Source organism: Stegostoma tigrinum, chromosome 18 (genome assembly GCF_030684315.1).
Source record: "Stegostoma tigrinum isolate sSteTig4 chromosome 18, sSteTig4.hap1, whole genome shotgun sequence".
Lineage (NCBI taxonomy): Eukaryota > Metazoa > Chordata > Chondrichthyes > Orectolobiformes > Stegostomatidae > Stegostoma > Stegostoma tigrinum.
The window spans coordinates 60,321,770-60,348,386 of NC_081371.1; the positions used below are offsets into that span (position 1 = coordinate 60,321,770).

At 42.1% G+C, this 26,617-nt stretch overlaps 1 protein-coding gene across 4 annotated transcripts in view; it reads right to left on the minus strand.

Annotated features, from left to right (window-relative positions):
* Window positions 1–15,252: 15,252 nt before the first annotated feature.
* LOC125461040 (uncharacterized) overlaps window positions 15,253–26,617 on the minus strand; it is a 168,533-nt gene continuing 157,168 nt past the window's right edge. For 3 of the 4 annotated variants that reach the window (XM_048549352.1, XM_059652251.1, XM_048549349.1), the window contains one exon: window positions 15,253–15,549. In XM_048549352.1, coding sequence (XP_048405309.1) covers window positions 15,319–15,549 — 231 coding nt within the window. In that variant the 3' untranslated portion in view covers window positions 15,253–15,318. The remainder of the gene's footprint in view (window positions 15,550–26,617) is intronic. The other variant, XM_048549350.1, reaches the window with a different exon arrangement.

Consider the following 26,617-nt stretch of genomic DNA (forward strand, 5'->3'; position numbering starts at 1 on the left):
CAGCCCCATATTGTGTTATCTTTGTCTCCAGCATTTGTAGTTCTTACTATATCTGGATGTGGAAAGAATGTTTGCTCCTGTGGTGAGTCCAGAACCATACGGTATTGTTTTAAATTTACATGTTGCAGTTTCAGGGCAGAGATGGGGAAAAGTTTTTTTTTACAGTGGATTGTGTGAATTTGGACTTTTTCTGTTCCAGAAAGCAATGGAGACACGGTCATTCAATATTTTTAAGGTAGAGATGAAGACATTCTTGTTAGGCAAGAGAATCAAGTGTATTTGGGAGTAGAAGGGAATATGATATTCAAAATACAAACAGATTATCTTGCCTCCTCTCCATCTCCTCTGCTTACTCTATAACTAGGAACATTGAGCTGCCGATCTGACCATCTTTCAGCCAAGTTTCAGTCATAGCAATGAAACCAGATTCCCTAGTGCCTATCTGAAGCCTTAGTTCATTGTCTTATTCTTCAGGTTCCCTGCATTAAAATATATTCAATTTAGCCTTAGTAAAATCACTTCTTTCTTATCGACGTTATGTTTTCTGGTCTCACTTGCTTTTGAACTACTAATTCCTTCTTACTGTCTCGTCTCTCTGAGCAACTTGGCAGGATCCCATCCTCCTGCCAATCTAGGTAATTGAGTGTGACAAAGTGTGGGTAAGGTAATTAGGACTTCTAATTAAACTGCAACATTCAGGAGAATCTGTGTCTGCTATTCATGTCACTCAACTGGGTTACCTCAGTGATACATTATAATCTTATCATGGGATCATTGCAAAAGCGGAGAATAAATGGTCCAGTTTCTTCAATAAAAAGGTTACATAGTGGTTCATCTGCTAAGGAAGAAAACTTCAGCTAGTTTTGGATTGTGAATGACCATAACTGGTGTTAGGAGTTAGAAATACTGAAACATTTTTCAAAATTAAAATGTTCATTCCCTCCTCGTAAAATTGTTATGGTCATGGGGGTCTTTTATGGTACATTCTGAGATTATTATTCCATGGGTTAACTGTCAAATATTACCAATATCCAAAATCTGTACTTGGGAAGTAGTTAACTCCACCCCTATGGTCGATGACATTGTTTGAGGTTCAATGTTAACTCATACTAGAGAAATTAATGACAGCATTAAATTAAATCAAGCAACTCACACACTTGCTATAAAGAGTTGAAAGTTTGAGGACTTGAAGATTTTTAAAAATCAACAAAAACTAGTGGCAGTAAAATAGAATATGAGAGTAAGTTAGTTAGAAGTATAAAAGATGGTAAGAGTAATTACAAATATAGATAAAAAAAATTTAGTGAAATTAATTGGGATCTCTTTAGGGGCAGACTAGAATGAAACCATAATGGGTAATGAGGAAATAGCAAAGATATTGAAGAGATATTTTGCGCCTATTCCCTCATTACAAATGACATAGAACACAACAGATGGCTGGAGGAGCCCAAATGAGAGTAAAGAACATAAAGTCAATAAAGGCACAGGATAAAGGAAGGATGTAAGATGATAAATTTCCTGAATATGAGAGCTTACATGCTGGGGTCCTAAAAGAGGTGGTTGTAGTCATGGGGGATGATTTTCCAGAATTCCTTAGATTCTAAAATGGACCCCATGAATTTCCAGTTTGTAAGTGTACCGATATTATTCAAGGAAAGAGGAAGAGAGAATAAAGAGAGCCAGATACCATATAACTTGGCGACAATAAAAGGTCAAATGCTTGAAAATGTTAAAGATATAAACAGGAGGATTGATAAAGGTGAACCGGTAAACGCAGCAGATTTCTATTTCCAGAAAGCATCAATAAGGTGGCACAAAGTAGGTTATTACACAAGATTAAGGGTCATGGGATTGGTGACAATGTATGAGCCTGGATTGAGGATTAGCTCGTGATCAGAAAACAGAAAGTTGGAATAAAAGTTATTTTCCAAGTAGGAGGCTGTAACTAGTGGGGTAATATAAGAATTAGATCTAATTATTTGCAATCTACATCACTTACTTAGATGAGGGGAACAAATGCGTTGCATCCAGACTTGATGATGATAATGTAAAACTAACTGTGAAAGCAGTGTGGATGAAAAAAAAGAAGCAGTAAAGAAATATAAATGTCTAAATTGTCAGATGGACGGCAGAGAGGCAAGATCTGAAATTTCCAGGGTGATTTGGCTGTCTGGATTCAGAATTGGTTGGCTGACAGGACGCAGAGAGTGGTTGTAGATGGTAAGTATTCTGCTGGAGGTCAGTGCTGAGTGGTGTCCCGCAGGGCTCTGTTCTTGGGCCTCTGCTCTTTGTAGTTTTTATAAATGACTTAGATGAGGAGGTTGAGGGGTGGGTTAGTATGTTTGCTGATGACACAAAGGTTGGAGGTGCCGTTGATAGTATCGGGGGTTATTGCAGGCTTCAGCGAGACATTGACAGAATGCAGAGTTGGGCTGAGAAATGGCAGATGGAGTTCAACCTAGATAAATGCAAAGTGATGCATTTTGGAAGGTCGAACTTAAATGCTGAATATAGGATTAAAGGCAAGATTTTCGGCAGTGTGGAGGAACAGCGGGATCTTGGTGTTCAAGTGCATAGCTCCCTCAAAGTTGCCACCCAAGTGGATAAGGTTGTTAAGAAAACATATGGTGTTTTGTCTTTCATTAACAGGGGGATTGAATTTAAGAGCCGCGAGGTTATGCTGCAGCTCTACAAAACCCTGGTGAGACCACACTTGGAATATTGTGTCCAGTTCTGGTCGCCCTATTATGGGAAAGATGTGGAGGCTTTGGAGAGGGTGCAAAGGAGGTTTACCAGGATGCTGCCTGGACTGGAGGGCTTGTCTTACGAGGAGAGGTTGACTGAGCTCGGACTTTTCTCTCTGGAGAGAAGGAGGAAGAGAGGTGACCTGATCGAGGAGTACAAGGTAATAAGAGGCATGGATAGAGTCGATAGCCAGAGACTTTTCCCCAGGGCAGGATTGACTGCCATGAGGGGTCATAGTTTTAAGGTGTTAGGAAGAAGGTATAAAGGAGATGTCAGAGGGAGGTTCTTCACCCAGAGAGTTGTGAGCGCATGGAATAGCTTACCAGTTGTCGTCGTGGAAGTGGCAACATTAGTGACATTTAAGCGATTGCTGGACATGCACATGGACAGCAGTGAATTGAGGGGAATGTAGGTTAGGTTATTTTATTTTTGGATTAGGATTATTCCACGGCACAACATCGTGGGCCAAAGGGCCTGTACTGTGCTGTACTTTTCTATGTTCTATGTTCTAATGTAGAGCAAATTTTTTTTGAAGATGACATGAGAAGATGAAATGTTAATGTGGTGATGGATTTGGGCATTCTCATGCATGAAATGCAAAATGTTAGGTATATGCAGGTACCGCAAGCAATTAGGAAAACTTATGTTATGTTAGCCTTTATTACAAAAGAATAGGAGCATAAAAATAATAACAGGATGCCTGATGAAGAAGCAGCATTATTAAAGCTTGTGATTTCAAATACACCTGTTGGACTATAACCTGGTGTTGTGTGAGATCTGACTTTGTCCACCCCAGACCAACACCAGCACCTCCACATCATGGCTACCATTCAATGAAATCGTGGCTGATCCATGGTCCAACTCCACCTTTGACCCACATCCCTAAATATTTTTGCTTTACAGAAAAAGTCGTCTCATTTAAAATGAGTGCATCTGAACTTTTTCCTTCTACATTACTTACTTACCTACATTACTTGGGAGGATACACTTTAGCATTTTTTAAATATAAAAAATAGCTTCCCAATTTTGTTCTGCTTACATAAAAAAATTAAAACTGTTGGTTTGTAATTTATAAGAAAAAAGAACAAGGCAGACTTTGAGGCTGTTTAGAAATCTCAACTTGCAATTAAAACCAAACTATTGGAAGACCGAACTTTTCTGCCCCTTAACATATTCTTCTGTTGATAAGCATGTGTTTTTTTGGGAGGGGGGTGTAACTCTGACAAAGGCCCCCAATCAAAAGCATTTTGAGTCTCAGCGTAGTATTACAGTTGCTAGGGAATACCTGGCAACGAACTACAATACTTTCTTTTAGGCAGACCACTGCAAACATTAAACATGACAATGGCCTAAGGTTAAGGGCGACCCCTCTCTTTTTCTGGCCGTGCACACATACATTTCATCCTGGAATATCATTTTGTCTGTGTGTGTGTTCTGCAAACTCTTGCTCCAATCAATGGATGATCTGTGTTGAAAGGAGAGAGGGTGGTTTTTTAAAAAGTGTCCTCAGGCTGGTTGTTTTTTTCTCCATGAAGGGTGCTGATGGAAGAGACATAAACCAAAATGTGCTGGAAAGTATGCAGAACCTCAAAGCTTCTCTGCATGATTAAGTGGTTTTTTGAAACACCCACAGAATTTCAACCTCAAAGCTCTCTTGAACACCGAGAGGTGACAGAAATAATTTAGTGTTGCTTTTCTCTGCAATAGTCATCCTTTAAAACAGTGCAGATGAAGCAGGTTCCTCTCACTTACAAATGACAAAGTGCACTGGTGGGCACAAGCAAAATAGCCAAGATGATAAGGCAATAAAATGTGAGGCTGGATGAACACAGTAGGCCCAGCAGCATCTCAGGAGCACAAAAGCTGACGTTTCAGGCCCAGACCCTTCATCAGAGAGGGGGATGGAATGAGGGTTCTGGAATAAATAGGGAGAAACGGGGAGGCGGACCGAAGATGGAGAGAAAAGAAGATAGGTGGAGAGGAGAGTATAGGTGGGGAGGTAGGGAGGGGATAGGTCAGTCCAGGGAAGACAGACAGGTTAAGGAGGTGGGATGAGCTTAGTAGGTAGGAGATGGAGGTGCGGCTTGGGGTGGGAGCAAGGGATGGGTGAGAGGAAGAACAGGTTAGGGAGGCAGAGACAGGTTGGACTGGTTTTGGGATGCAGTGGGTGGAGGGGAAGAGCTGGGCTGGTTGTGTGGTGCAGTGGGGGGAGGGGACGAACTGGGCTGGTTTTGGGATGCGGTGGGGGAAGGGGAGATTTTGAAGCTGGTGAAGTCCATATTGATACCATTGGGCTGCAGGGTTCCCAAGCAGAATATGAGTTGCTGTTCCTGCAACCTTTGGGTGGCATCATTGTGGCACTGCAGGAGGCCCATGATGGACATGTCATCTGAAGAATTGGAGGGGGAGTGGAAATGGTGGAAATGGATAAGGCATTTTGTTTCTGCTAAATGAAGGAGACATACTTTGCAATCTAATTTGAAAATTATGCAATCATAGCTTCGCTCAATTTTAAACTTTTGGATCCTTGTTTTTACATACCTGCATGGCCCCGCCACTTGTCTGTCTCTGTAGCCTCCACCAGGCCTACAACCTACCCTGATATTTGCACACATCCGATTTTGATTTCTTGACCAATCTCATTTTTAACCACTCTGCCATTGCCTGCTCTGCATGGAATTCCCTCCCTAAATCTCAGCGTCTCTCAAACTCACCTTCCTTCTTTAAGATATTCCATACCACTTACTCCTTCACAAAATCACAGGATTGTTACAGTTCAGAAGGAGGCCATTCTGCCCATTGTGCCTGAAAGTGTTCTATTACCGAGTGCCAATTTCCTGCCTTTGCCCCAATTTCTGCACCTCATTTCTAGTGAAATAATTATCCAGTGTCCTCTTGAATGTGTCAATAGAACCTACCTCCACCACATTTTCAGACAGCACATTCCAGGCCCTAAGTATTTGTTTGGTGAAAACATTTTTACTCGCATCACCCCTTGCTTCATCTACACATTGCTTTAAATCTATGCCCTCTGTTCCTTTTTATCTTTTATGAGTGGGAACAACTTTTCTTGACTCTGTCCTGCCTGTTTGTGATTATGAAAATGTCAAACAGATCTCCTCTCAGCTTTCTTCTCTCCATAGAGAATACTCCCAACTTCTACAATCTACCTGCATCAATGAAGTTTCTCATTCCTGGAACCATTAATGTAAATCGTTTGTTCACTCTCTCCAATGCACTTCTATCCTTAAGATATGGTACTCATAGCTGCACACAATACTCCAGCTGAGGTCTCTCATCCATGGTCTCCATTTACACTTCTCATTGCCGTGGAAAGGTGGCCAACATCATCAAATACCCCTCCCACCTCAGTAACGGTCTCCTACAACCTCTTCCATCAGGCAGAAGGTACAGAAGCTTGAACACATGCACTAAACAGGTTCAGGGACAGCTTCTTCCCTACCATTAGTAGACTGTTGAATGGACTCTGTAACTTCAGACAATGTTGATCTTGCTAATGTTAACATTGCTTTGTGCGCTTCCTGTGCAGTGTAACCTGTGTGCCTTACTCTGCCTAAACATCCTTTGATCTCTACGTCCTTGTTTGCTATGACCTGCCTTATTGCTTGCAACGCAAATCTTTTCACTGTACCTAGGTACATGTGACTACAGTAAATCAAATCAAATCAAAGTGTTTTGTACAAGTTCAGGATCATCTCCTTGCTCTTGTATTCTATGCCCTGTTAATAAAGCAGGGACACTGTATGCTTAATCAAATGATCTCTCCCCCTGTGCTGCCACCTTTAATTATCTATTTACATACTTCCTGCTCCGTCTACTCCTGAACTCCATTTAGAATTGTACCTCCTGTTTTAATTTATTTTTCAATGTTCTTCTAACCAAAAGTGCATCACATTACACTTCTATGCCGTGAGCCACATCTGCTACTTGTCTACTCATTTCACCAAATTGTCACTGTCCTTTTGGAGTTCTGCACTGTACTTCTCACAGTTTAAATCCAAGTTGCTGTGGAGAAAGAGAAGTGGAAATTTTAGCTGCATACTTTCATAAATTTCTTTTCCCAATAACAGCTAAGTCATACTCCACTGAACTTCCAAAGCCAGTCAGTGCATAGGGTTCGATATCTCTTCTGAAAGCAAAATATTGTAGTTACGGGAAATCAGAAATAAAAACTGGAAATGCTGGAAAGACTCAATAGGTCTGGTGGAATCTGTGGAGAGAGAAACAGAGTTATCGTTTCAAATCCAATATGACGGTTTTCTAAAGAAGTCTCATATTGGTCTCAATGTCAACTGCTTCTCTCTCTACAGATGCTGGCAGACCTGCTGATTTTCTCCAGCATTTTCTATTTTTTTGTGCACCACTTGCCCTTCCATGACTTTCCAATAATGTCACCACCCATAATTGTTCTTGAACTGAGTGGCTTGTATGTCTGCTTCAGATGGCAGCTCAGAGTCAGTCGCATTGCTGGGAGTCTGGAGTCACATTTGGATAGGCCAGGTAAGGAAAGTAGATTTCCTTCCCCATTGAAAGCCTGTGAACCAAATGAGTTTTTGCAATGACCCATAACATGATTATTATTACTGGGACTAGATTTCAATTCCTGCCTTAATAATTTATTTTAAATTCCACATTCAGACTTGTTAGATTTGGAACAAAAAGCAAAAGAACTGCGGATGCTGGAAATCAGAATCAAAAACAGAAGCTGCAGGGAAAGCTCAGCAGGTCTGGCAGCATCTTTGAAGAGAAGCCAGAGTTAACATTCCAGATCCAGTGACCCTTCCTTGGAATGGATTTGGGATTCAAAGCAGAGACCCCAGGCATTGGGTTTGGACTCTGGATTGCTGCCAATGGTATTGCTGCATCACCATCATTGATAGATCGAGAAAAAAGCACTGACCTGAGGCAATTCAGCCCATCATGTTAATGCTAGTCGAAAAATTGCTATGTAATAAAATCCCAGCTTTCAGCTTTTGATCTGTAGCCTTCCTACAGCACTTTAGGAGAGGATAGGAGCATGCTTTTAAAGGGAGAGGGGCAAGTTCAAAAGAGATGTGAGGGGCATGTTTTTTGCACAGAGAATGGTAGGAGTGAGGAACGTGCTGCGGCAGATACAATAGATACATTTAAGAGACTTCTAGATGAAAATCAAGGAGGCAATGGCGTAGTGGTATTATTATTGGACTATCAATCAAGAGACCCAGATAATGTCTGGGGACCCGTGTTTTAATCCTGCCATGTCAGATGTTGGAATTTGAATTCAATAAGATATCTGGAATTGAGTCAGCTGATGACCATAAATCCATTGTTGATTATTGGAAAAACCCATCTGGTTCACTAATGTCCTTTAGCGAAGGATACTGCGATCCTTGATAACAAAGTGTGGAGCTGGATGAACGCAGAAGCCAAGCAGCAGCTTAGAAGCACAAAAGCTGATGTTTCGGTCCTAGACCCTTCATCACAAAGGGGGAATGGGGAGAGGGTTCTGAACTAAATAGGGAGAGAGGGGGAGGTGGATTGAAGATGGATAGAGGAGAATTTACCCGGTCTGGTCTACATATGACTCTAGACCCACAGCAAAGAGCTTAACTGCCCCCTGGGCAATTAGGGATGGGCAGTAAACACGGCCTGGCCAGTGATGCCCTCATCCTGTGAATGAATAAAAATAAAAATAAGCAAATGAAAATGCAAGGATTGGAGATTGGACTAAGGGCTGGCAGAAGGGATTAGTTTAATTTGGCATCATGTTTGGCTCAAAATCATGGGCCAAAGGGCCTATTCCTGTGCTGTGCTGTTCTACGTTCTATATCCAAATCTTTTTATAAACTCAGTGAGTGTTTCTGCCATAACAACTTTTTAAGAACTGAGTTCCAGATTCACACAGCCCTTTGGATGGAAAAGTTACTCTGCAATGCCTTTCTAATGCCAGTTCTGCCAATTTCATTAAACCCATGGCCTCTGCTTATTGACCTCTCTGCTAACTGAAATACATCCTCTGATCCACTCTGACTGATTTAAGGTACAGGTAGTTCCTAAAATACAATGTTCTTTATACTGGTAGTTCAAGTCTTTTTAGATTGAAACGGGATAATAGAACAATAAATAATACTTTTACAATGTTTACTTTGTGTTTTTTCACCTACGTTTAGAAATAGCTCTTTCTCATCTCAAAGTTTATCTGAAATCATTTTACTGACGCATAGTTTAATATAGCTCTATCAAATCCACTCCATAATTTGAATTCCCTTCTCTAAATCCAGCGTCACCCATCTTTCCATGAAAGTGAGTCTCCTCATCCTTGGTACATTCAAGTAAATGCCCCTCTGCAAGTGTAAAGTATGGTGAGCAGCAGCTGAAATCCAGCTGCTGTTTTATACAGGTTTTATACAGGATCTATGCCTTTATAAATAAGTAAGGGATCCAGTCTCAAAAAAATCAAAATATTGCGGATACTGGAAATCTGAAGAGAAAAGCAAATGCTGGAGAAACACAGCAGGTCTGGCAGTATCTTGGTTAGAGGAGCAAAGTCAACAGGACTCCAAATGTTAATTATGTTTCTCCCATTCTGGAGAAGTCATACTGGGCTTGAAATTTAACTCTGTTTCTCTCTCTGCCAGTGTCAAACTTGCTGAGTTTCTTCAGCATTCCTTGTGCTTGGTAAGGATCCAGTCTACATTTTATAACAGCAAGGTCAACTTGTGCAACCACCTTCTAAAATTTCCATGTGCACATCTCCAGATCACTCAGTTCCTGCATCCAATTTAAAGTCATACTGTTTGGATTAGACCACCACTCTTCATGCATCCCTAGCAGAGTACATCATTTCCCATATCTTTGTATAAAATGTTATCTGCCAGGTGTCTGACCGCTGCACTAGTCTATATGCTCCTGAAACTGCTACTATCCTCCTCATTGGTTAATCCATTGTACTTCCAAATTTTGTGTCATTGGCAAACTTTGGAAAGACATCCTTTACATCTAACTGTCAAAATGTTCAGTTTACCTCTAATTCTGTAGATGTTATTTACTAAATGTAATTGGTTGAAAGCAAACATTTGTGAAAGCAAAATATTAAGTTCACTCACATTACAGAAGCAATTTTTTAGCCTTTAATGCATAGTAACATAGAAAACAGGGAACAAACACTTAGAATGTTGGTGAAACACAACAAGTCTGCAGCATCCGTGGAGAGAAACAGATGCTGCCAGACCTGTGAGTTTCTCCAGCGTTCTCTATGCTTGCTTCAGATTTCTATCATCCACAGTATTTTGCTTTTGTTGTAGAAAGTAGAATGTTGGCAAGAATAGAAAGGTCACCGTTTGTTACCTGTCCTTAAAAAACTTAGTGAACTTAACAGAGATGATAGCCGCTTTTTTTCAAGCACCGCAGTCCCTTTCGTGCAGATGCATCCGCAGTGCTGCAAGGAAAGGAGTTCCAGGGCTTCGATCTATTTCAGTACCACGGACAGCACAACTGACCAGCTAACTCGTGAGCATTTTAGAAACAAGGATAATGAAGATTCCGGGTGATCGTTTTGATTATGATGGATGCTTCAGAATCACAACCTGTTAATTTAATCTGAAAAAGAGTCTTTAATCCTCCTACAACCCAGAAGAAATATCTTGGTTTTAATATCAAGCAATGAAGTTTGTAATCTGCTTAATAATTTTTTAAAAAATTCTAGCTTTTTATAGACCAGCAATTATTTTCTATCTCTAGATACCCAATGAACATGGTATAAAGGCAATGTTTGTACACGGAACAACAATATAACATTCATCATGTAGGTAGATTGGAGATAAAATCTCTTCCTTGAAGGGCATTAGTCAATTATATCTCCTTCCATAAAATCCTGCTATTTTCCTCCTATGGTTAATTTTGATTTTTATGTCACCAACTGGAGCACTATGCCAGCCCATCAACTACCCCTGAAGCAAAGAGGTATCCCCTGATTTAAAGAAAACTAAATGTTGTGGCTCTAAAGTTATTTTTTCAGCCAGAAGGTTGCAGGTTCAAGTCTCATTCTAGAGGTTTGAATACGAAAGGAGGGCTACATTGTCAGAGACAGAGTACTGAAAAATGCTACACTGTGGGATGACCAGTGTTGAGGAAAACTGCACTGTTGTAAGTTCAGTACTGAGGGAGTGCTGCACTGTCAAAGGGTCAAAACTGAGGGAGTGCTGCATTGTCAGAAGTTCAGTATTCAGAGTTTGTTTATTATTCATTCATGGAATATAGGCATCATTGGTTAGGCCAATATTTATTGTCCAGAGGCAATTAAGAGTTAACCACTTTACTGTGGGTTCGGAATCATGTGTAGACTACACCAGTTAATGATGACAGTTTCTTACCCTAAACAATGCTAGTTTTCCCTACAATTGACAATGGTTTCATGGTCATCATTAGATTCCTAATTCCAGACTTTTTTTATTGAATTCAGACAAAATTAATGGCTCAAAATGAAAGAACAATGTACATAACATTATTATAAAGAAGAGTAGGGATTTGTCCTCAGTTGCCTAACAAATAGATATCCTAAAAGCAATGTCTGTCAAAGAAAATTACTAAGCCATTACCATATTGCTGTGTGGGAGCTCTCTGTGTTCAAATTCACTATCATGTTCCTGACATTTTAACAGAGACTACATTTGTTTGGAAAGCACTTTAACCTCCCTGTCATTATGGAAAGCAAAATAGAAATGCAAATATTTCTTTGTATTACATTGGGCTGGCAGGTTGTATGTGGCATGGTGGGTGGCAAGTGAGTGAGGAGGGCACTGAGGCAATGGGGGTGGAGGTGAGATTTTTAGGGTTAAAGCCACACTGATGCAGTTTGTTAGATCAACATCTCCCAAAATCAGGTTGTCCCAGCAAACTGCAAGATAAGTGTGAAGCTGGTCTCAGAGGGCAGGTGCCTTGAAGTGGAAATGAAGCAGATTTTAGTGAGATCAAAATGAAAGTTCCTGCTCCACCAAACCTACAAACATAATTTGAAATTGACAATTTCTCTCCCCATTCTCATTAGTCACTATCTAACTGGTTGAAGAGTGCAGTTCATTTTGACCCAGTGACAATGGTTGAATAATGATGTTTCTTTTAGTGAGGATAGTGAGCGGTTTGTAGAGCAATTTGCAGGTTGGGGGTTTTCCATGTACCTGCTGCCCTTGTCCTTCTGAATGGTGGAGATTATAAGTTCAGAATTTGAGCACTAGATACTCCGAGCTGTGGGCTTCAGATGTGACACAGGTCACACAGAATAATCACATTGTAATAAGGAATCTGATGGCTGGTTCAAAGAAAACGTTTGCAAAATTGTTATATATCGGCATTGTCTCTGTAACTGAAAGTCAGGTCATAGAGTCATAGAGATCTACAGCACAGAAAAACATCCTTCAGCCCATCAACCACCTGACTACTGTAATCCTATTTTCCTTGTATACCCTTGGTATCACAAGTGCACATCTAAATGCTTCTTCAATGCGATGTGTGTTTCTGCCTCTTCCATCCTTATAGGCAGTGAGTTCCAAATTCCACCCATACTCTGGGTGAAGAAACCTCCCATCCCCTTGTCTTAAATCTATTCCCCGGTCATTGATCCTTCCACTAAGGGGGAATGTTTCTTCCCATCTACCCTATCTATGCCCCTCATAATTTTAAACATCTCAATCATGACCCCTCTCAGTCTCCTCTGCTCTAAGGGAAACAACTCCAATGTGTCCAGTCCCTCTTCATTACTAAAACTCTCCAGCCCAGGCAACATCCTGGTAAATCTCCTCTGCCCCTTCTCCACTGCTATCACGTCCCTCCTATAATGCGGATTTAATAACAGTACACAATATTCTCGCTTGGGAACCCGGCAGCCCAATGGTATCATTGTGGACTTCACAAGTTTCAAAATCTCCCCTCCCCCGACCACATCCCAAAACCAGCCCAGCATGTCCCTGCCTCCCTGACCTGTCCTTCCTCCCACCTAACCCCCCCCACCTCAAGCCCAACACCCCATATTTACCTACCAGGCTCATCCTGCCCCCTAGACTTGTCCGTCCTCCCTGGATTGACCTATTCCCCCCTTTAACTCCACACCTACACTCACCTTTACTGGCTCCATCCCTGCCTCTTTGACCTGTCTGTCATTCTTACCTAGTCTGGCCTGTATGAGATCCCAGCCCCACAGCATTATGGTTGACTCTTAACTGTCCTCTGGGCAATTAGGGATGGGCAATAAATTTCCCGTGAAAAGACAAAGGAAGAGAAAAGAAGCAGTCTGTGTAGATTGGCACTGTGCAGATTGTGGATGGTGTTGGTGCTTAAATTGAAAAAGCAAGGTTTATAAAGATTTAAATGAAGACAGAAGATTCGTTTGGTCTTGGTAGAAAAATTTCTAGGGTAAACATCATGGTGATGGTTTGGTTTGGAGTTTAGAAGTTACTTGGCTGGAAAAAGAAACCAAATTATCAGGAATAGAGAATGGCTTTAGACTGGTTCCTGTCAAATGAAGTTTTTACCTAAGGGACAGTGAACTATAACCATGGGGGAGGTTTTCAGGCCATTTTAAAAATTAAGAGGAAAAATGTTTCTGTAATTTAGGGTGTAAGTTACCAGGTGAAACAAAGTTTAACCAATAACAAAAAAAATGCAGGAAAACTCAACAGGTCTGGCAGCATCTGTGGAGGAAAGCAGATTTAACATTTCGGGTCCAGTGACACTTCTTCAGAACTAAAGTGACTCTGTTTTCTCTCTATCGATGTTGCCAGACCTGCTGAGTATTTCCAACAATTTCAGTTTTTGTTTCTGATTTCCAGCATCTGCAATTCTTTCATTTTTCCGTGTTTAGCCAATGTTACTTTGTTTTGTTTGTTACAGTGAAAGTCTTAACACATATAATTTTGTACTGTTCAGAGATAATGGGAACTGCAGATGCTGGAGAATCCAAGATAATAAAGTGTGAAGCTGGATGAATACAGCAGGCCAAGCAGCATCTTAGGAGCACAAAAGTTGACATTTCAGGCCTAGACCCTCTATCAGACATAGGCCCGAAACGTCAACTTTTGTCCTCCTAAGATGCTGCTTGGCCTGCTGTGTTCATCCAGCTCCACACTTTATGATCTTTAATTTTGTAGTGTGATCCTTCCAGTCAGTCCCTGAAAATTCAGTCATCCTTCTAAAGGTTATTGCACTCCAGGGTAACCATAACTGACCTCAATGCACACAAGTTCTGCTTTCATGAAACAACTCAACTGCAAATCAGACAGATTTGGCTTGGTACATGCTTCACGATCTGACTTCGTATAGAATTTCTTGACTGTTTGGTGTTGTTTGTTGCTCACTCTTTTATATTGCAGATAGTATTCTTCAGTTAATAGGGTAGAAATTTGAACTGATGCATGCCTTCTAAAAACGTTCAACACAATTGATTTCAAATTTCTTCTCAGGCTGCTTTAAGATGGTGTTAACCAATTTAAAATAAATGCTACACTTCAGTTGGTATAAAATTTAATCATGGAATCCCTACAGTGTGGAAGCAGGCCCCTTGGCCCATCAAGCCCACAACACTCCTCTGAAGGGCATCCCACCATGACCTACCCTATCCCTGTAACCCTGCATATCCCTTGGCTAACCTACCAAGCCTGTACATGCCCTGGGAACTACGGGAAATTTAGCACAGCCAGTCCACCTGACCTGCAATTCTTTGGACTGTGGGAGGAAAACCCACCTACCTTCTCCAGCCCCACCCCTCCTCTCTCTTTTTATTTCTGAGCTCCCTTCCCCCTCCCCCATTTCTGAAGAAGGGTCCCAACAACTTTCCTGTTCCTCTGATGTTGCCTGGCCCGCTGTTCTCCTCCAGCTCCACACTGTGCTATCCCAGGTTGTTCACCTTATTTTGTCTCGTTAAACTTTGGCATGTGTTAATTGCATCTGTGGCATTATTTCAAAGTAATTTACCGGAATAGGTTAGATTAGATTAGATTAGATTCCCTACAGTGTGGAAACAGGCCCTTAGGCCCAACAAGTCCACACCGCCCCTTGAAGCATCCCACCCAGACCCATTCCCCTATAACCCACACACCCCTTGAACACTATGGACAATTTAGCATGGCTAATCCACCTAGCCTGCACATCTTTGGACTGTGGGAGGAAACCGAAGCACCCGGAGGAAACCCACGCAGACACGGGGAGAATGTGCAAACTCCGCACAGACAGTCACCGGAGGCTGGAAGCGAACCCGGGTCCCTGGTGCTGTGAGGCTGCAGTGCTAACCACTGAGCCACTGTGCCACCCCAATAGAGTACAACTTAATTTGAAATAATAAAGTGGAGATAGTGAGAACCCAATTTCTCCAATTTTTCTTTCCAATGACTTTGATCAGAAAGAGCGGTAAATCTGACTGTTAACACATGGCCACAAGTACACACAATCGCATAGTGTCACAATCTGTCCCATTGGATACGGCATCTTTTGAGATTCTATATGAGATGTGGTATAGCATTTAGTAAACACAAGTTATTTCTCCTTTATTTTCTGAGAAAGAGCATGTTATGCGTATTGCAAAACTCAGAGCTTCTGGGAATCATCCAATGGGTTTGCGATGACTGAGTTATGGATGAGGACAAAAAGTGGTAGGTAGGTGAGAAAATCCAGCAGGTCTAAAGCCTTTGTGTGTTGGAGTTCCCTTCTGACTTCCTCCTCGTGGATTCTGCTGATTCCACCAGCTTTCAACTCCACCAGGAACTGCTGCACGCTGATTGTGGTTGATTCTGTTTCCAAATTACACAGGAAGAGTTGCTGAGAAAAAAAAGAAGTTCCTTCAAAATCCTGCCTTGAAAGTCATCAAAATGTATCACTGTCTGCCATTTAGTGGAATGGACTGATCCTTGAGATATAGAACAATAATAAGATCAAAGATTCCCAGCACTGAAGGAGGCCATTAAGTCCTTTGCTAACATGCATTCTCCATGAAAGACATTTCAAGTTAGACCTAGACCCTCGCTCTTTCCCCTTAGCCACACAAATGATTTCTTTTCAAGTATTCAGCCTTTTCAAAATTACATTTATGTTGGTGGGGAATGATAAGCACCAATTTAGAGGGAGAAAAATCAATTGGTGGAGATCAAAAACAGTACCTGAATGCTGGGCTAACTTGAGAGAGGAGATAGTTTGAGTGCAGTTGAACTACATTGCCTCATGAAGGTAGGGCAAGCGAGCCCACAGCTCCCTAGATAACCCAGGAGGTAGAAATTATGCAAATGAAGAAAAATGTGTACTTCTGTGAAAGGTAGAAAATATGACTGCAGTCATGAGGAATAATGAATGTTCAGAGGGGAGGTGGAAGAATGAATAAAAGTAGCAAAGAGGAATTATGAGATGAGACTGGTAGCCAACACAGAGGAATGCCCCATGAAGGGATATCTTCTATAGGTTTATGAATAGAAAAGGAGTGGTAAAAAGAGGAGTAAGGCTAATTGGATACCAGAAAGAGGATTTACACATGGAACAGGGGTGATGGCTGAGGTATTACATGAGTGCTTTGCAGCTGGCTTTACCAAACAGGAAATGCTACCCAGATAAAAAAATGAAGAACTGCAGATACTGAAGATCTGAAACAAATTGCTGGAAAAACTCAATAGGTCTGGCAGCAAATGTGGACAGAAAGTAAAGTCAATGTTTCTAGTTGCCCTTCTTCAGAACTCAGGCCATGGTGACAGAGCAGGAAACTCCATTACCAGAAGGGCTCAAAATTGTTGCGGAAGATCTCTTGTATATTCTGTTGGTACTTGGAGTCAATGAGGCATTGGGAGCAGTTGAGATGTGTTCATGGATTTTGAAGAAAGAGAGGCTCAAAATTGCAGGGGCACTGAGCACAATCTTCAGTCTTCCCTGTAATCAAGGCAGGTGCCAGAGAACTGGAGAATTACAAACCTTACACCTCATTCAAGAAAGATTACGAGTATAACCCCAGCAATTACAGAGTAGTGGGCTTAACTTCAGTGGTGGGAAAGGTTCTGCAAAGTTATTCAGGATAGAATTACTAGTCATCTGGGAAAAAGATGAGTTGATTAGAAAGAGGCAGCCTGGATTTCTAAAGGAAAAAATGGACTTAGCTAACTTGCTGGAGATTTTTGAAGACGCAACGGAATGGCTCAATGAGGGTAATGATATTGATGTGGTGTATATGGGCTTCTAGAGGAGTTTGACACAATGTCATACAAGAGATCTTGTGAACAGTGTTAAAGGTTATCGTATAAAAGGTCAATAGCAACGTGAATTTAAAACTGGCTGAGTGAAAGGAAGCAGCATGTCATGGTCAATGGATATATTTCACGCTAGAGGATGGTGTATAGGGGAGTTGCCCAGAGGTAGGTATTGAATACTTGCTTTTCCAGAGATATGTATTAATGACCTGGATCTTGGTGGGCAGGGGATAGTATCAGGTTTGCAGATGACAGTAACTTAGAAGAATTGTCAACTGTGAAGAGGACAATGTGGAAGTCTAAAAGGCATTGGCAAGTTGGTGGAATGGGTGGAGGTGTGACAGATGATATTCAATGCAGTGAAGTATGAGGTGATACATTTTGGTTAGAAGAACATTGAAAGACAATAGAAAACAAGGGGTACAATTCTAAAACGTGTGCAGGAGTAGAGGGAGATGGGTGTAAATGTGCACAGATCATTGAAGGTCGCACCAGAGGGGAACAGAGCTGTTAATAAAGCAGAGTGTCATTTATTAATGGGACATGGAATTCAAGGGCAAGTTGGTGATGTTGCACTTGTATAAGACATTTGTTAAACTCAGCTGGAGTAATGCGTACAATGTGGGAACCACAACATAGGAAAGATGTGAGTGCATTTGAGAGTGCAGAAGTGGTTTAAAAAATGGTTCCAGAGAAGAGAAACTTCACTAATGAGGACAGATTGAAGAGGTTGGGACTGTTCAACTTGAAGAGAAGAAGGCTGTGAGGAGAATGTACAGTGGTTTTCAAAATCATGAGTGGGCTTTGGAGAATATAGAGAGAAGCTGTTCCCATTTGATAAATCAAACCTAATATGAGTACATCAGGGTAATAGGGCATAATGCAGAATATTGTGTTACAGCTACAGAGAAAGATCAAATCTAATATACGGGAGGTCTGTTCATGAGACTGATAACAGCGGGGAAGAAGCTATACCTGAAACTGTTGAGAGTAATTTTCAAATTTTTGTATGAAGCTGGATGAACACAGCAGGCCAAGCAGCATCTCCTTTGGCCTGCTGTGTTCATCCAGCTTCACACTTTATTATCTTGGATTCTCCAGCATCTGCAGTTCCCATTATCTTTGATTCAATGGAAGGAAGGTTGTTTTCATGATGGACTGGGCTGAGTTCACAACTCAAGGGGAGTTTGCCAGCAGAGAGTTCAATTTCCCAGGCAATTTCTTCAAAGTCTGCTGTGATAGAGATTCCACAGGGCCCTAAGCCCATCTCCCCTCTACGCTGCAATAATAACCAGTAATACGAAAAGGAAGAATGTGCAGTATTATGGCCAGAGAGTGGCATGAGGTATGTTACTCCTGCACAGGGCCACCGTAGAATCGACGAGCTGAACACAACCATACTGTGATCATATTCAATAAAAATTTGAACAAAGACATTCAAGCTTATATAAACCTCCCACACTGGTTATACTTCATCAAAGAGGCACATTTTAAGGAATGTCTTCAAGAAGAGTTGTGTGGTGAAGGTTATGGAGAAAATTCTAACATTCAAGGCTTCGGCAGCTGGGCACTGCCCCCAGTAGTGAAGCAAAAAAAAATCAGAGTTGGGCAAGACACTAGAACTAGAGGAAAACAGAGATCTCAGAGAGGCTTGGGAAGTTACAGAGTGACACGGAGGAGATGTGGCCATGGAAGGATTTGAAAATAACAATGAAAATAAGTCTAAACCATGAAACTGAACAGACCATGTGATATTAAACTAGTTACCAGAAAAAATAACAGCAGAAACAGCCCTGTCAACCCTGCAAAGTCCTCCTCACTAACTTCTGGGAGTTAGTGCCCAGATTGGAAGAGCTGTCTCACAGGCTAGTCAAGCAACAGCCTGACATAGTCATAATCACAACACAGTGTCTGCATAGGCTTCCACCAGGTGCTGTTGTTTCCTCCCACAGTCTAAGGATATGCAGGTTGGGTGGATTGGCCATTGAAAATTAGGGGTTACAGGATTAGAGTAGGGTGCTAGGGCTGTGTCAGGGTGAGATGCTCTTTGGAGGGTTGGTGTGGACGTGATGGGCCGAATGGCCTCTATCCACACTGTAGGGATTTAATGCCATACAGACAATGTCCTAGGCATCACCATCCCTGGATACTTCCTGCCCCACCATCAGGACAAACCCAGCAGAGGTGGTGATGCAGTGGTATACAGTTGAAAGGAAATTGCCCTGGGAGTCTTCAACATTGACTCCATACCCTATGAAGTCTCATGGCATCAAGTCAAACATGAGTAAGGAAACCTCCTGCTGATTACCACATACCGTCCTCCCTCAGCCGATGAATCAGTGGCTCCTCTGTGTTGAACAACACATGGAAGAAGCACTGAGGGTGACAAGTGTACAGAAGGCGCACTGGATGGGTGACTTCACTGCGCAGCACCAAGAGTGGCTCGGCTGCTGTACTATTGATTGAACAGGTTGGGTCCTAAAGGACGCAGCTGCTACAGTGGGTTTGCAGCAGATGGTGAGGGAACCAACAAAAGGGGAAAAGACGCTTGACCTCATCCTTATCAATCTGCCAGCTGCAAATGCATTTGCCCATGACAGCATCAGCAATAGTGGCCATCATACAGTCCTTGAAAAGATGAAGTCTCACCTTCACTTTAATAACATCCTATTATGTGGTGCTATCACCGTGCTAAATGGGACAGACTTTAAACAGAACTAGCCATTCAACACTGCGATTCCATGAGGTGTTGCCAGATGAACTGGCTTAGGCAGGTACAGTTACAACATTTGAAAGACTCTTGTATGTATATAAGAAAGGTTTAGAGGGATGTGGGACTTGTTTAGTTTGGGAAACTTGGCCAGCATGAATGAGTTGGATTGAAGGGTCTGTTTCTGCGCTGTTTGATTCTATAGACAATAGACAATAGATGCTGCAGTAGGCGATTCGGCCCTTCGAGCCAATACCACCAATCATTATGATCATGGCTGATCATCCACAATCAGTATCCTGTTCCTGCCTTATCCCCATAACCCTTGATTCCACTATCTTTAAGAGCTCTATCCATCTCTTTCTTGAAAGTATCCAGAGATTTGGCCTCCACTGCCTTCTAGGGCAGAGCATTCCATATATCCACCACTCTCTGGGTGAAGAAGTATTTCCTCAACTCTGTTCTAAATGGCCTACCCCTTATTTTTAAACTGTGTCCTCTGGTTCTGGACTCATCCATCAGCGGAAACATGCTTCCTGCCTCCTTGTGGTACCGCACAGGTCACTGCCTGCCATTCTGAAAGGGATCCGTTTATCACTACTCTTTACTTCCTGTCAGCCAGCCAATTTTCAATCCAACTCAATATTTTGCCCCCAGTACCATGTGCCTAATTTTGCTCACCAATCTCCTATGTAGGGCTTTATCAAAGGTTTTCTGAACGTCCAAGTACACTACATCCACTGGTTCTCCCTTGTCCATCTTCATAGATACATCCTCAAAAAATTCCAGAAGATTAGTCAAGCACAATTTCCCCTTCGTAAATCCATGCTGACTCTGACCTATCCTGTTACTGCTATCCAAATGAGTCATAATTTCATCTTTTATAATTGACTCCAGCATCTTTCCTACCACTGATGTCAGGCTAACCGGTCTATAATTCCCTGTTTTCTCTCTCCCTCCTTTCTTGAAAAGTGGGACAACATTAGCCACCCTCCAATCCACAGAAACTGATCCTGAATCTATAGAACATTGGAAAATGATTACCAATTCTTCCATGATTTCCAGAGCCACCTCCTTAAGTACCCTGGGATGCAGACCATCAGGTCCTGGAGACTTATCAGCCTTCACACCCAACTGTCGATCCAACACCATTTCCTGCCTAATATAAATGCCTTTCAGTTCATCCATTACCCTAGGTCCTTCAGCCACTATTACATCTGGGAGATTGCTTGTGTCTTCCCTAGTGAAGACAGATCTAAAGTACCTATTCAACTCTTCCGCCATTTCCTTGTTCTCCATAAGAAATTTACCCGTTCCTGACTTCAAGGGCCCAATTTTAGTCTAAACCATTTTTTTTCTTTTCACATACCTAAAAAAGCTTTTACTATCCTCCTTCATATTTTTGGCCAGTTTTCCTTCGTACCTCATTTTTTCTCTGTGTATTGCCTTTTTAGTTACCTTCTGTTGCTCTTTAAAAGCTTCCCAGTCCGCCGCTTCCCGCTCATCTTTGCTTTGTTATACTTCTCTTTTATCTTTATACAGTCCTTAACTTCCCTCTTCAGCCACAGCCACCCCTGCCTCCCCTTAGGACTTCTCTTCCTCTTTGGAATGAGCTGATCCTACACCTTCTGCATTATATCCAGAAATACCTGCCATTGTTGTTCCACTGCCATCCCTGCTGGGGTATTGTACCATTGAACTTTGGCCAGCTCCTCCCTCATAGCTCCATAGTTCCCTTTGTTCAACTGCAATACTGACACTTCCGATCCTCCCTTCTCCCTCTCAAACTGCAGATTAAAGCTTATCATATTCTGGTCACTACCTCCTAATGGCTCCTTTACTTTGAGGTCCCTGATCAAATCCGGTTTGTTGCACAACACCAGATCCAGAATTGCCTTCCACCTGGTGGGCTCCAGTACCAGCTGTTCCAAGAATCCATCGCAGAGGCACTCCACAAACTCCCTTTCTTGGGGTCCAGTACCATCCTGATCCTCCCAGTCTACCTGCATATTGAAATCCCCCATTACAACTGTGATACCTTTGCGACATGCCAATTTCAACTCCTGATTCAACTTACACCCTACATCCAGACTGCTGTTTGCGCGCCTGTAGGTAACTCCCATTAGGGTCTTTCTACCCTTAGAGTTTCTCAGCTCTATCCACACTGATTCTACATCTCCTGATTCGATGTCCCCCCTCGCAAGGGACTGAATATCATTCCTCACCAACAGGGCCACCCTACTCCCTCTGCCCATCAGTCTGTCCTTTCGACACACAAATAGCCTTGAATATTCATTTCCCAGGCCCTGTCCACTTGAAGCCACGTCTCAGTTATCCCCACAACATCGTACTTGCCAACTTCCAACTGAGCCTCAAAATCATCCACCTTATTTCTTATGCTTCGTGCATTCATATATAATATTTTTAATTTGTTACTTCCCTCACCCTTCCTATCAATCTCTATTTCACTGGGCCATACTGTACGATCCCTTCTTGAGTTTTCTGCTCTGTTGATTCTGTTGTCTTTCTTAACTTCTCTTATTTTGACTTTCCCTTTATCTTGATTCTTAAATTATCCAAAGAGGATAAACAGGATAAGCAGCAAGTGATAGACAGAGCTAAGTGATTTCACAACCAGTAGATCAAATCAAAACACTGCAGTTCTCCCTGTGGGTGGAGGCTCACAAATATCCTTAGGAACACATGAGCCGTGAATTGAATGAGGATGGGCTTTGTCTTTTTTTTTAATAATATGATTTCTGTTATTAATATAAATGCGAGAGTAGGGTGACTTAAACACTTTTCACTATATTTTTTGTAAAAATACAAGTGACAATAAATTACTATTCTATTCTATCCTCAATGATGGGAGACACCCAACATCAGTGCTAAAGACAAAGCTGAAGTATTTGCAATAATCTTTAGCCAGAAGAGCGGAGTGGATAAGCTGCTGTGGTCTCCTCCAGAAGGTCCAAGCAGAATTCCCTCTAATTTTCTTTCCACCTGCACAGGCCTCTGAGGTTTACATACGGGACGAGGTCAATGTCGCAACTGGCATGCACGTGGCTTAGAGGGCGCTATGGTGCAGAGCATCTCATTCAACTCAATTCACTCCATGATCCCCAAGTTGGGTTCTAGCTTTTGGCTTCATTGCAGCTTTGGTTCAACTCCAGAGGGAAAAGTGGTTAAAGTGGCTGCCTATCAAAGTCATACTTTGCCTCTTGTATCATCAAGTAAGCCTATCAAAACAAGGGTCAATGAGAATCAAGGGAGAACCCTCTGCTGTTTGGAATCTAGTCTGGCACTTAGGCAGATGGTTGTGGTTGTTGGAGGTCAGTTCCAGCACATCTCTGCAGGAGCTCCTCAGGGTAGTGTCCTAGGCCCAAACGTCACCAGCTGCTCATCAATGATCTTTCCCTGCATCATTTGCAGGTCTTCAGACTCTGAAGCAATCAGTCCTTAACCATTACACTTTGATATTCAATGGCATTACCATCACTAAATCATACATTTTCAACATTCTGGGGATTACCATTGAAGAAAAATTTAACTGGACTAACTATATAAGTACTGAGTTACAGTGCAGGTATCCTGCAATGAGTGACTCACTTCCTGACTTCCCAAAGCTTTCAAACCATCTACATGGCACATGTCAGGAATGTGATGGGATACTCTTCACTTGCCTGGATGGGTGCAGCCCCAACAACACTCAAGAAACTTGACACCATTCAGGACAGAGCAGCCCGCTTAATTAGCACCGTACTCAAAAACATCCATTCCCAGCACCACTGACCCTCAGTAGCACGGTGTTTTCTACCCCTAAAATAATCTGCAGGAATTCACCAAGGCTCCTTAGATAGCTCTTTCCAAATCCACCGCAATGACCATCGACAGGGCCAAGGATAGCAGATACATGGGAACACCATCACTTATAGAAATGTGAAAAAAAGGAGTACTGGTAAGCCTTTCAGCCCTTCTAGAAGTCTCCTGGCTTCTCTCTGTTTTACTTCCCACACAGGACCTGTGTCAACCTGCAGCCCAGCTGCAGCGTTATCACTATGCTGAAGTCTCAGGCATTATCCATTTAAAACAGAGATGAGGAGTAAATTCTTCTCTCAGAAGATAATGAATCCATGGAATTCTTTAATACAGAGGTCTGTCAAGGCTGAATCATTAACTACAACCAAGGCTGAGGCAGACAGATCTTTAATCAGAAGGAGAATGAAGTGTTTAGGGAGAAAGGCAAAAAAGTGCAGTTAAGGGTTATCAGATTAGCCATAATCTCATTAACGAGTGGAGCAGACCTAATGGGCTGAATGGCCTACTTCCGCTCCAATGTCTTAAGATCTTTTGATGGGAGGTTGATTGGGAGCTGGTGCAAGTTAGGATTTGGGGTAACATCCTGCAGGGGAGCTGGTTAAACATTTCTAGTCAATTGGTGCAACTTCATGTTCCCTGTTGTTTCACATAGTCCCAATAATTCATAATGTTTAGTGAACTAGACTGGGAGAAGGAAAAGCCAGCAACAATCCTCAGAAAAGAATTGCAAAGCTGAAGTTCAGTTCCAATACGCATTGAAAACAAGTGACCCATTTTGAATGTTATAAATGACAAAATGGTGTGAAGGGAACACATCAGCAGATTTGAATATATGTAAGTGCTGAACTAGGAGAACCAGAGGCAAAAAAGTAAAAAAAAAGTGGCTGATTAAAAACTGTTTTCTTCTGAGCTCAGGAATCATTCAGTGGCTGCTCACATTATCTGCGCCTTTCAAATGTAATGAATTTTACAATGTTCTGTGTAACTGGAAGACTTCAGACTTTAATGTTCCATTCCACCCCCCCTCTCCATTGTTAGTGCACCTGTTTTTATTTTGCACTGATTCCACATCCAATTTAATGACTTTCAGTAATCCCCTGGCACTAACCCTAACACTTCAAAGCATTCGAGTCGGTCAGTTTAATTATAAAGTAAGTGAAGAGGTAGAACCTTCCTCCCTGTATTGCTTTCTACACCAATGTGTCAAGGTGATTAACATCCAGAGTCTCTAACGCCATAGATTTTATCTGAGCATTTTTTTTCCTTCTTCTCGAATAGAAGCATACAATTCAATTAAGTGACGGCAAAAATTTTCCACTCCAGCATTCTATCATGCAGGGAGCTTTTCTGTAAAACTATAAAATAGATCTGTAATAATCTATAAAAAGAAATCCAGGAAACAACATCTACAAGACTAGTTGGTGTATGTGCATTTCAAAAAGAAACTCTAGTACGTGCCTTCTCATATTTTACTGATGTTTATGTTTTGCTGATAAAGACTCCGAGTAGATAATTCTGCAGCCAGAGCATATGTGCGTTGGGCTGGCATCATTCAGCAAGTCAACATTTAAAGTGGCTTGTTTCCTATGGAGCTCTTTTTGGATTGTTGAGGTACCCTTCCTGTCACAGCCTTGGCAGTTCACAATACAGCGTAAGTTCAGGATGAAGTGTAGCTCAGTTCACACACGTTGGGTCAAAGATGTGTTTATTCCAAATCTTGCAATTCATTTGAGGTTGCTGTGGTAACTAATTCTTCAGGACAGCAGATGAAGGGAGAATTACACTTTGCTCATGCACAGAGCAACGTAATAAAAAGTCAGAGATAATGGGAACTGCAGATGCTGGAGAATTCCAAGATAATAAAATGTGAGGCTGGATGAACACAGCAGGCCCAGCAGCATCTCAGGAGCACAAAAGCTAAAAAGTCAACTTGATCAGTGAGTCTGAAGAACGTTTGTTGCTCATCATTTCAGCTTCCCCCTCCCAACTCTCTTCCCCCCACCAACACTCCCTCACTAAGGGCCATGCAGCAAAGTTATTGATAATGTCAGCATCAGCAGCTGGTGGAATTGAACGCCATTCTGAACAGTTCTGACAAATGGAGAGCAGAGATTGGGATTCTGAGTTCTGATCCGGTAAGATCCTTGAGTTGTTGTCACAGGTGACAATCACTCACCACCCACCCCCCAAACCCATCTTAACATTGTTTTGATGAGCCCATAAAATTCTCAGTCCCTGCATAAGTCAGTGTCCTACCACCCCTCCCAACAAACGCACACACATTCATACATACATACACACACACGTATGTGCACACACACACACACACGCACATGTATGCACACACACACACACACACATGCATACACACACACACGCACATGCATACACACGCACACACGCACATACACACACACACGCACATACACACACACGCACATGCATACACACACACACATGCACATGCATACACACGCGCACACACATGCACATGCATACACACGCGCACACACATGCACATGCATGCACACACACACACGCACATGCATGCACACACACACACGCACATGCATACATCCACACACACGCACATGCATACATACACACACATGCACATGCATACATACACACACATGCACATGCATACACACGCACACACACATGCACATGCATACACACGCACACACACATGCACATGCATGCACACACACACACGCACATGCATACACACACACGCACATGCATACACACGCACACACACATGCACATGCATGCACACACACACATGCACATGCATACACACGCACACACACATGCACATGCATACACACACACACACACACACACACACACACACACACACACACACACACACACACCTGGATATATGATAGAATTACAGAAAAAACATTTATGTTGCAGTCCAATGGGTTTGTACTAACTGCATGCATTTGATTAATTTTATGAGGTCCGATAGCCCAAGATATTTCGTTGTTGAGTAAATGGGACAGAAATTGACACTGAGTCATGTCAGAGGCACTGGTTTGGGTTTGAGGTAGTAAACCAAGTCTGCCTTCTGTGGGTAGATACAAGCAATCCCACGACAGTATCTTGAAGGAAGACAAGAATGCTC